This window comes from Aedes albopictus, chromosome 3, assembly GCF_035046485.1.
Source record: "Aedes albopictus strain Foshan chromosome 3, AalbF5, whole genome shotgun sequence".
Lineage (NCBI taxonomy): Eukaryota > Metazoa > Arthropoda > Insecta > Diptera > Culicidae > Aedes > Aedes albopictus.
This window is the reverse complement of record NC_085138.1, coordinates 25,804,479-25,816,791: the sequence shown is the minus strand read 5'-3', so window position 1 is coordinate 25,816,791 and position 12,313 is coordinate 25,804,479. Positions and strand designations below refer to the sequence as shown.

General features: G+C 41.2%; 2 protein-coding genes across 3 annotated transcripts in view; one reads left to right on the top strand and one right to left on the bottom strand.

Moving 5' to 3' along the window:
* Positions 1 to 12,313, bottom strand: part of LOC109418407 (serine/threonine-protein phosphatase PP1-beta catalytic subunit) — a 278,303-nt gene that overhangs the window by 55,856 nt on the left and 210,134 nt on the right. The gene's annotated exons all lie outside the window — the stretch shown is intronic.
* Positions 5,858 to 8,718, top strand: LOC115254650 (uncharacterized). Its single transcript, XM_062859191.1, has 2 exons — positions 5,858 to 6,241; positions 6,331 to 8,718. The coding sequence occupies exons 1-2, from the start codon at positions 6,085 to 6,087 to the stop codon at positions 7,074 to 7,076; spliced, it is 903 nt and encodes a 300-aa protein (XP_062715175.1). The 5' UTR covers positions 5,858 to 6,084; the 3' UTR covers positions 7,077 to 8,718.

The window sequence follows — 12,313 nt, the reverse complement described above, 5'->3', positions numbered from 1 at the left end:
ATATGGCTTCCCAGAGATAAACTAATTTGACAGGTGCAACGTTGGAATGGATCAGAATTAAGTTCAATTCATTTCGACTTCAAAATATGATGTAGAGTCCAACATATTCAATCATTTAAAAAGTGGCATAGTAGTTATAGTTAAGTCAGTCTTTTATTGAAGTCTATTGATAATTACCAGAAACACACCCTCATTATTGTTTACGAAAGTATGCACTTTCGATTTCGGCTGCGACTGACTGTTTATAAAAACACCATGCGTCTTCTCTGTTTTCCCAGATCTGCTCCACTCCAAGCGAAACAGAGCGACACACCGGTGTCATTTGACTCTCGTTCGTTCGTTGGTTGACATTCTTTTCAGCTATACAATCTGCAAACTGCGCAAATTGCATCGCGCTGTTGATTACGTCGCTAACCTACCTCCCTGCATGGCTGCATACCCATCCTCACCGTGCCCGCACGCTCACGATCTAGATACCACCATATGTATTCTATAATCATTATCACTAGCACAGCAACAGCGACGGTCCACCCGCACTACACTAGACGACTTGCTAACAATTCAATTTGTAACAACAGTAGGTATGAGCAGAGGAAACACAAAATGAGAAACGAAAAAAAAAAAGACCGGGAACAATTGTGTCCGATCCTCCAGCCAACCAGCTAGCAAGCTAGCAAGAGAGGACGTGATACCGCGGTCACGGTAAAGTGTGCAATTTTCAGTGACACTTGGTGCATTACTTCGCGCCCCGTGCAGCTCTGATTTCAGTGTCAGTGTCATTACCACACCGTTTGCTGTCTATTTTTTCCGACTGTGGTGGGATTATGTGCTAATATTTTACCGTAATTTTAAAGGTTTCTTCTGGAATTTTCAAAGTTATTTAAAAGAACGTAATTCAGTTTAAGTTTTATGTTCTACAAACAATATAATGTATATTGATGTTGATGCTCTGAAGAAGACAGCAATTGATTCGTAATCGAGTTCTTCGAAATTCCATAAAATGCAATAAACTTCAATCTTTTAGCATCTATGTTTCCGACAATGCATCTGGTCCTCTCGCAGCTGGACGATGATAAGAAATACACTCAACAAATTGCCACTCCTAAAAATTACTCCACGCCAATGCAGACCACTCACTGCCACCACCCCAAGGAACCGTCTTTGAATTCGATCAATCAAACAGACACATCATTCCCGTCGTCGTTCCCCGTCATCATCATAATCAACAACTTCGAAAAAGAAAGCAACTCAGTCTGGTCGAAGCAAATAATGCCAAAGCATACGAAGAAAATTATTACCTCATCTCCGCCCGTCCGTACATCGTTCCGCGTTCTCGTCATGTAGTCCTCAGTCACCGATACTGCCACGATGGAGGCACAGACGTCCATCCACGTTGTCGACGTCGTTGCTGATGGCGAATGATTGATGTGTGTTTGGTGCAAAACATCATCCACCCACGCACACGCACGCACACACACACCCCTTCATCATCTATGATCCATATTCTGCAGCAGCAGCATGAGCTCCCCCATTAATCACGTGAGCGCAAATTTTATTAGAGCGCGTCATAAAAAAATATGTATAATCAGCAACAAGCAATTATTGGCTCAATCAACAAGGGGGCGCCGCTTCGTCTGCTGCTGCTTCTACTTCTGTCCACCGCCATGTGTTCGGGAAAGCGATCCAGCAGCATAAAAGTCCATCATCGACAAATGCGCTTTTTCACACTCAGGTAGGTGCCTGGATGCCGTTGTCCTCGTTGTCGGAATCACTGACACCGCGCCGTCCGTCATCATCATCAACAACCAACAAGAGGCGTTGACATATGATTACGATTACGATGATGGTGATGAATAATGACAACTGTGAGAGTAGAGCGCGAAGCTACTTATTGGAAGGCATCTTGGGTGGTTTTGATGATGTTGATTGATGTGATATACTTGAATATTATCTCTACACTAACAAATTGACACGGTCTATGACGAACACCAGGTACTACACAGGGAAAAAAATCGGTGTTAGAAACTGGTAAAATGAGTCATGATTTCAGGAAGAATGTGTGCTTTCATGTTATGAAAATACACCGTGAAAGAAGAGCATCAAAATCATGATATGAGTCATTTCGACACAACGCAATCTCGGCGTCACGTTTTTGGATTTTTTGATCAAACAAACCGGTCAGTCTAAGACCTGAGTGTCCTCTGATGATCCAGGTTTTTTTTTATCTTGAAGTGGCAAATTGTTCCATTGACAGAGCTGTTCAATATCAGTCAATAACCTCTGTTTTATGCTCTGCATAAAAAGAGAGAGCTACTAAGAACAAATATTGCGTAACTACGACAATGGCGGCCAGAGATATACGGGAAGAGCAAAGGAAGGTTTATGAGTCGTTTCAGGGGTTTCAGTGGAGTACCAAGAGGTCTCAGAGACATTTAAGGGGGTTTCAAGGTCTTCTCAGGGGGCTTCATGGAATACCGGGGAGGTCTCATGGGCGCTTTAAGGGGCCTCAGGGGATCCCAGGGTAATTCCATCGGGTCTCAGGAGCTTTTCAGTGGATTTTGGGGGCATTTCAGAGAGTAGCAGGAGGTCTCAGGGGCGGTTCATGAACTCTCAATGGTGTCTCAGGAGATCTCAAGGGGTTCCAGGGGCCACATGGAGTTCTTGGGCGCTTCGAGAGTCTCAGAGACGTTTAAGGGTACTTCAGGGGCACTTGAGGGGTCTCAGAGGTGTTTCAGGGGCTCCCAGGGGATTTCGGGCAGTGAGCCTACAGTAATTTTGCACCACTATCGTCTTCAGGCTAATGTTACATAAGACAGATCGATTGATATGTGTGTGCATTTAGCTACTTTTATTAGCGCTGCAGTCTTGGAGAGTCAAACCAACTGTTTTAGATTTGTCCCGACGTTTCGACTCCGATTCCAGTCTTTTTTTTTTCCTTTGAAGAAGACTCGAATCGGAGTTGCAACGTCGAGATAAATCTAAAACAGTCGTTTTGATTCCCCAAGAAACCCCCCGGGAGTCCTTGAAACACCTTCGAGACCCCTCAAATGCCCCTGAAGTACCCTGAAACGCCCCTGAGACAACCGAAGCGTCCAGGAATTTCACGAGGCCCCTGGATCCCGTTGAGATCTCCTGAGACACCATTAAGAGTTCATGAAACCCCCTGAGACCTCCTGCTACTCCCTGGCGTTACACGGGGGTGCGAGGGGACTTAAGCATGGACTTAAGGGAATTTCAGTGACATTTCATGAAGCTTCCGGGCATTTTCAGCTGGTTTCAGAGGCGCTACAAAAGCTTTTTCGGGGGGTTTTGGAGGGTCCCAGGTGTGACACCTGGGGTCCGAGGAAATTTTAGGATGTTTCGGAGGATTTGCAGCGGGTGTCAAAAGCGTTACGTCGTTGTTTTCGATTCGCAGGTTTCGGAGGGTGCTTAGGTGCGTTACATGGGGTCCGTAGGGGAGATTTCAGAGGTACTTCAAGAAGCTCAGCTCCAGAGTATTTTTGGCGAGCTTTAGAAACGTTACGCAGGCGTTCTCGGAGGTCTCAGGCGCGTTACATGGGGTTCGTGGGGGTTAAGGAGGCATTAATTGGGGCGATATCTTAGATACCGAGGACATCGAAGCTGCTGCTCGCACTCTGTCCAATGTGCTGACGTACGTTATTGACAGACACGTTCCTAAGAAGCTACACCGTCATACATCGCGTCCTCCATGGGAAACAAGTGAGCTCCGTTCGTTGAAATCTGGTAAGAGGGCCGCCCTGAGGAAATTCACCAGACACCGCACACTGTTACTCCGGAACTACTATGTGAGGATCAATTACGAGTATAAACGAGTTGCGAAGCGATGCTTCCTACGTTACCAACGCGGCATTCAGAGAAAGCTCAAATCCCATCCAAAACAGTTTTGGAAATTCGTGAATGAACAGCGTCGCGAATCTGGTTTGCCAGCTTCTATGGCACTCAATGACAAAGTTGCTTCCTCTCCGCAAGATATATGTAACCTTTTCGCCGACAAATTTGCTAGTGTTTTCGTCGACGAGGAGCTGGATGATAATCACGTCGCACGTGCCGCTAGCACAGTTCCACAGTTTGGGCAATCGTTGAGCAGCGTTGACATTGACGAGAATATGATTGCCAGGGCTGCCTTAAAACTCAAAACGTCGTACAATCCGGGTCCCGATGGTATTCCGTCGGCGTTCCTTAAGATGCAAATCAACAACCTTCTGTCACCATTGCTTCACGTTTTCCGACTCTCCGCAACCACTGGCCTATTTCCAACGTTCTGGAAGTTTGCACACATGTTTCCAGTCCACAAAAAGGGGAGCCGACAAGAGGTTGGCAATTATCGCGGCATTACTTCGCTCTGTGCCATCGCCAAACTGTTTGAAATCGTCATCATGGACCCGCTATTCGCTCACTGCAAACCGTATATTAGCTCCGACCAACATGGATTCATGCCGGGTCGCTCTACGGCCACCAATCTGCTGTGCCTTACCTCCCATATCATCGAGAGCATGTCGAAGCGCGTTCAAACAGACGCTATTTACACCGACCTGACTGCAGCATTTGACAAATTGCACCATCGTATTGCTGTAGCTAAACTAGATCGGTTGGGAATCCATGGCCCCCTGCTGCAATGGTTTCAATCTTACCTCACTGGTCGGCGCCTGTCTGTCGTTATCGGTGATTGTCAGTCCTCTTCATTTGCCGCAACATCTGGTATCCCACAAGGCAGTCACTTAGGACCGCTGATCTTTTTGATCTATTTCAACGATGTAAACATGGTGATCGAAGGACCGCGATTATCCTTTGCGGATGATCTAAAACTGTACCTTCGTGTTCGCTCAATTGAAGACTGCTATTTCCTTCAACGACAGGTGGATGCATTTGCTGAATGGTGTACCTTAAATCGAATGGAAGTCAACCCATCTAAGTGCTCGGCGATCTCGTTCTCGAACAAAAAACGGCCTGTAATGTTCAATTATAATTTGTCAGGTACCCAAATTGAACGTGTTAGTCATATCAAAGACCTTGGTGTAGTATTGGACGAACAGCTCTCCTTTAAAAAGCATATCAGCTATGTCGTCGGAAAAGCTTCGAGTGTACTGGGATTCATATTCAGAACAGCTAAAGAGTTCACGGACGTCTATTGCCTTAAATCCTTGTACTGTGCCCTATCTCGATCCATACTAGAGTACTGTTCGGTTGTTTGGAACCCGTTCTACAATAATGGGGTCGGAAGGATCGAGTCCGTTCAACGACGGTTTTTAAGGACGCTTAGTGCATCAGCCAAATAGGGCTGACTCATGATCGTCATCACATTTGTTTTATGGTATGCGTGCAAAACGATTACAATTTAGAAATTGATAAAAAAATATTACTCCTACCTGATTATTCTGGCTGAGATTGTATCATCCCAGAAAAAAGACATCCTGGCACTTATTCCACCTTAAATTTTGTCACAAAACTAAATAAATATTAATTTTCTTTGCTCAACATATGAGACGTTGATTCCCACATCGTTTTCTTCTTCTTGATCATGCTAGCACTCTCCCCGGGAAACACAATTTCAATGAACAATTTTACGTACTTAAACATTACATACACTACACAAAAAGTATCATAATAACTCTAAAACATAAATCCATTATTACAATCACTTTGCACGACTATTTTCCAGTTATTTGCACAGAACTATCAAATTAATCACTAAACTGCAATTTAAAAAATCTTTCTTATTCCATTTCTACCATACACTGTGTACGCTGAAGTATGGGTAGAAAATCATTAATCATCATATACAGTGATGTCAAATATGTTTTGCATCAAGTTGCCCATTTTTTTTCCAAACGTGAAGCTAATTTAATTATTTTAAATGGAAAATATTTTTATTGAATTTGGTTTAATAATATATTATAATATATTTGATGACCTAATCCTATAACTCTAAAATAATTAGAAATAATACGACTAAAATCGTATGCTGAAAAAATAAACGCACTTATCGGCAACACTGCTGACCAGCGAAAATCATAAACATAAACAAAATTAGCTGTGCTGCTCAAACAAAAAAAGCATCGGATCATGCCGCGAGTGTCCAAAAAACGAAGAGCAGCAATCCTGCGGTGCAGCCAGAGGAAGAAGAGGGCAGCGGACAATCACCCGGACCAGATCCGCACGTCTGCGGCACCGGTGGACCCTGATTTGTTGGCAATTGAGCAGCCAGACGGATCAATTGAAGGTATGTTTTGAACTCCATCGATTGTTGTTATATCTTTTTACGTTCCTTATACACAAGAATGATGTTGTAATCACTTCGTTTTGTTTTAGATGACTACCTGGAATATGAAACGCCGAGCCTCCCTTCGTTCTTGCCAGATTCTGATTCAGAACCAAATATTCCGCTACCTCCGGATGACGCAGACGACACACCATCAAACGAGCGACTGGATGCCCATGCAAACAGTATTGCGAATTTACCGCCAACGGATTATGATCAGTTGTCGCTGCCAGAACTACCGTCTGTCGATATGTTTGAGGTTCTGTGGTCGGAAAACAATCCATTGGACTTCTCAGATGATCTACCTATCGAGCCGTCTTCGGTTCCGTCAGGCTTCGTATGTACTGATACGCCATATGATGACAACTTTATTGACGACTGGCATGCCCTTCGGGATACTCCGCTATTGCAAAATGATGGGGGAGTTGACGGAAAATCAGCGAGTAGCTTCGATGCGGAATTCTCCAGGGATGTGCGTGTTGAGCCTGTTCTTGCTACTACACTTGACTCCAAACACCCGTCACCGTGTGTTTCACCTTGTTCCATCAGTAGCCGTATACAAGTCGACGAAACTGGAGAAGGTGTATATACCCAGCTGGAACATGTGTCGTCGACTACTTCGATGGAAGTACTGGCGAATAGCACCATGATACAGAGTTCAAGCCATTCGAACCTAGCTCTCGGTAAGTTCTTTAAATTATTATTCTACAGCAGAGGTTCTCAAACGATTTCAAGTAACGACTCACTTATCATGCAATTTTGCGACCCTTCTGCATCACACCAGAGTTGCAAGTAACTTTTTACTAAAACTCTTAATATAAAAGTCATAGTGCATTATGTGTGGTTACTATTTTGTAGTACAATTTTACAACTAGTACAACTCAGATTGCAGCTTTTGTATTCAAACTCAGCGATATTTGAAGCATTCAGGGAAGCTTTCCCACATGCTCATATCAATGATTTTAACCCTTTGGAGCCGGAGGGGTCATATATGACCTCAACATAGAAACGGCTGTATAAATTCACCCCTTCAGCAAAACAGAATACTGTCTTCGGCAAAGTGTTGCAAATTGAGTCCTCTATTAAGTAAAAATGGGAATATTTGTATTTGAGACTTCATTGATAACCTAGAACATCCTGAACACTTTGAAATTTGGGAACACTAAATAATTGACATACCAGTTGTTCTAAAAGCTGAACTTGGATATGGGTTACGTTTATATGTATTCATTAACCCTTGGTCAAGCATATCAAGTGATGTTTTATATTCTGGGATGTTCTAGGTATTCCAAATTGTCCTAGAGTGAAGTCTTTCAAATCTACAAGAATAATGATATGTATTTTCGCCACAAATAATAGCATTGCATAACCAACTGTTATCCCTGAAGCTCTTGACATCTACAATGTCATTTAGAGACACTATAGGGATATTCCAGGTCAGCCAAACTACCTTGGAGTTCAGAACTTCAGGTCTACACTTGTAACAGTAGCCATATTTGTTAAACTGAGTAACGCTGCATAAATAACCGCGGTTACTGGAGCCATCTGAAGTCTACTGCTCATTTTAACTCTTTGGTACATTTAGGGTCGTCCAAACTGTTCTATAATGAAGTCCTTCAAATCTACAAGAATAACTCTATGTGTTTTCGTCATAAATATTAGTATTGCATAATCTGCTGGGATCCCTGAAGCTCTTAAAATCTCAAATGTCATTAAGAGACACTATAGGGATATTTCAGGTCAGCCAAACTACCTTGGAGTTCAGACCTTCAGGTCTACACTCGTAACAGTAGCCATAGCTGTTTAACTGAGTAACGAAGCATAATCAACCGCGGTTACTGGAACAATCTGAAGTCTTCTTGCTTATTATAACCCTTTGGGATATTCACGGCCGTCCAAACTGTTCTATAATGAAGCTCTTCAAATCTACAAGAATGTCTTTATGTGTTTTCACCACAAATAATAGTATTGCATAATTTGCTGGGATCTTAAAATCTCAAATGTCATTTAGAGACACTATAGGGATATTTCAGGTCAGTCAAACTACCTTGGAGTTCAGAACTACAGGTCTACATTCGTAACAACAGCCATATACGCAATACTAAGTAACGTTGCATATTTATCTGTGGTTACTGGACCAATCTGAAGGCTACTTTTAATTATTAACCTTTGGGACATTCAGGGTCGGGCAAACTGTTCTAAAATGGAGTCCTTCAATTCTACAAGAAAAACTTTGTGTTTTCGCCATAAATAACAGCATAGCATAATCTGCTGAGATCCGAGAAGCTCTTGAAATCTTAAAAGTTATTTAGAGACACTATGGAAATATTCCAGGTCAGCCAAACTATCTTGGAGTTTAGATTATCCCGAACTACTACTATGTCATAGTCTCTGGTTATATTCTGTGAGCTCCAGTAAGTATAATAGATTATACAACATAACTCAAAACAGAAGCTTCAATTGCTGTAGATGCTAGATAATAAACAGCAAAATAGTTTGGATGGCACCAGCCGATCGCATGATGTCTATTGAGCTTTCAGAAGACTTACTGGACATGATAGATTACAAATCGGAGCTTTATATAATGAAAGAAGTTACCGTTATACCCGTAGACTTTAGGATCTAAACTCAAGAACAGCTTGGATGACCTAGGATGTCCGGAAAAAATATTCTGCATAATATTCTACCTTTTTTATAAGATTGAACACCAAAACTATAGAAATACGTAGATAAAACTCTATTATAACACTTGGAAAAAATCCGGCTTCAAAGGGTTAAATGAGGGGGCTAGAAGCAAAAAGGTGTAAGTGACAAAAACTCACTTTCGTGTAAATGACGTTTAAAGTTCTTCACCAATTTTTCATCCCATATCAAATGTAAGAAGCTTCAAAATCGACCCAATTTCTTCCGATTTAATGTAATTTTTGTAATCATCAAAAATTAGAATGAGTAGCGTGACGTTACAACGTTGTAACGTCATGCTATTAATTCCCATTTAGAACACACTTTTCAAATGAAAACTAACTGTACAACAGATCGTATTTATTGCAAACTTTACAATGAATCCGAATATGCAAAAATATTGTTACCGTTGTAGACTGAGAAAGTTATAGAGCAATAGGAAGAGACCCAAGAAACAGAAGTGAACAACAGTTTCTTAAGCTTAAGTTTGCTTAAGAGCTGTTTATTCCACTCTTATACAGCACAAATGTTTGCTGGGGAGCTGTTTCGTGAATGTGAATATGTTAGTAAGAGAATATTTCGACAATGATTTTTCATAAGGGCCTAACTGACTTGATCGATTTCTCTTCGTCGACTCTCTCTTGCGCTAATAACTTGATCAAAACGAACAAAATCATTCTTCTTTTTGTTTCTATAGCAAGACGTAGTCGTCTTCTTCGTATTTCAACCAAAAAATCTTTAGAAAACTCAATATACATTCTGTAATAACACAAAGAGAGGATCGATGAAGAGAATTCGAAAATGTCAGTTAGGCCCTAAATAAGAATCAGTGCCGATTTGAACTAGTTAGTAAGTGTGTATGAATTAGTGAGTAAATGAATTAGAAGTCAGTGAGTGGGGCAGAGAGTAAAAGAGTTAATGAGTTAATGAGCATGTAAGATCTGTTACGTGGGAGTCAGTATGTTAGTGAGTGAATTAGTTGATTAGTCAGTGAGTTAATGAGCGAGTTTGAAAATCAGGGAGTTAATGAGTAAGTGAATGCATGAGTAAAATAATTAATGAGGGAGGTAATGAATGAGTGAAAAAGTGAGCAAGTTGATGACTTGGTGAGTGCGTGAGCTTGTAAATTAGTGAGTTGATGGGCTAATGGATGAGTTTATGACATATTCAGTGTCAGAGTTAGTGAGTTAGAAAGTTGGTAAGTGGGTTGTTGAATTAAAAGGCAGGTGAGTGATTTAGTGAGCTAGTGAGTGAAGTAGTGAATTTATAAGCATATGGCTGAGTGAGTTAGTGAATTAGTGAATAAGTGAGCTTGTTAGTGAGTGAATCTGTGAGCAAGTGAGTTAGTGAGTTTGTCAATGAGTGAGCCCGTTAGTGAGTAAATGAGTGAGTTAGTTAGTGAGTAAATGATTGTTATGGAGTAAATGAATGAGTTAGTGAGTATATAAAACATATGGTGAGTTAGTGAGTTATGTAGTGAGCTGAGGAAATTTGCTTGTGTTTTCCCTACAAAATTGTTTCTATGATATTCCGTTCTTGAGTAATAATTTTTCAAAAAAATATGAGCTAGAAAATATATTCAAAATTTGCTTTACGAACAAATTTTTGATATACTGTATATTGTCCTTATTAAATTGTAGACAACCGACTTGAAGCAAGACTAGTTGAAACTTTACTAGCCGCATTAACTTGACAAGATCAAAAACGGAAATAATCAGTATCCCAGGAAAACCTTCAGTATTGAAAAATGTGGACAATTCCGATTGCGATTGCGAGGCATGTATTAAATGTGCTACATTCAACCAGCAGTCGTTAGATGATCAAGGGCAGCTACCAAAAGGCGAATCACAACGTGACGAAGCAACCAAAGCAAGGATGTTTGAAATCTATGAAACGTTCGATAAGCTTGACTACCAAACTGGCATCTACGATAACACTCAATCGTTTGTGGAAACTTCAACAACAGCCCCTCGGAAAAATGCAACAACTGCAAAACGGTAAGTAAGAGTATAACTGTTTATATTTATTACGAGTTACGCTGCTCAGCCTCGTGCACAAAGAGGGCTAAATAGGACTGATTTAGTTATTCAATTGTTTTCTGTTGTTTTTAGATATCATGCTACAAGTGCTGATGAGTTTTCGCAAGTTGATATTCCTAAATGGAAAAAGCTTAGCGGCCGTCGAATAATTGACTACGATTATTTCCTAAAGTGGACCCTTACTGCTCAAGCAGTTCATTCCCGACAGTGTCCGGGGATCTTATGCCCCCAACAAGAAGTTGTTAAATGCATGAGATCCACCTTATGGCTCATGTGCAATGTATGTAGCATAATTGTAAAAGGATCATCAGAAGAGCCAAGTCGTGGCACGCGACTTAGATTTTGTACAAGTTGGGCGATCCTATGTACTGGATCAACTTACACGATGGCAAATGACCTTTTTTCTTTCCTCGACATACCGTTCATGGGAAACAAGGCCTTTTCAAAAGATGAAACGGCCATGGATGTAGTACTTGAGAAAGCGCTACAAGAATCCCTAGATAGAGCGGTCGAAGAGGAGGTAAATCTTGCGTCACAAGAAATACAGAAAAAGCAGTTGCCTGCAGATACTCCACTGAACCTTTGCGTTGAGTTGGATGGATCATGGGGGCAGCGCAGCAACGGACATAGATACAATTCTGCTTCTGGCTGCGCCGCCATGATTGGCACCCGTTCAAAAAAGGTGATGTACATCGGAACGAAGAATAAAAGATGTTCGGCCTGTATCCGCAACACAGCACGGCTTAAGGCAAACAAGCGTATCAATCCCCATAAATGCTATAAAAATTATACGGGAGCATCTGGAGGGATGGAAAGTGCTATTATCATCGAAGGGTTCGAAAAGTTATACGAAAAAGGCATTAAGTTCACCACAGTAATAACAGATGGCGACTCGACCACAGTTTCCAAACTGAAAAATAGTTCTGCATACGGCCATGAGATTCGCCACCAACTGTGCTGCAATCATACGATTAAAAATGCTGGAAAGAAATTGAGAGAGGTATGGATAAATTCATTTCATATTGTTACGATTTTTCTTATACGTAAAATAATTACCATCTTTGTCACTTACTGTTCCTGTTTTTCTTAAGGGAGAGTAGCAAAATAAAAATTAAGGAAAAATATTCTCAGAAATCGCCATTTTCAGTATAATTATATTATACCTTTGTCAACTGTTGCTTGTTTTTGGTTGAAACTTTGGCAGCTTTGTACATGGAACCAGAAAACTTCCTGTAGTTCTTTCAACATAATCCCTTTGCTATGCCTAATAGCCTTAAATTAGGTGAATTGTTAAGGCTGAAGTTAGATAGTT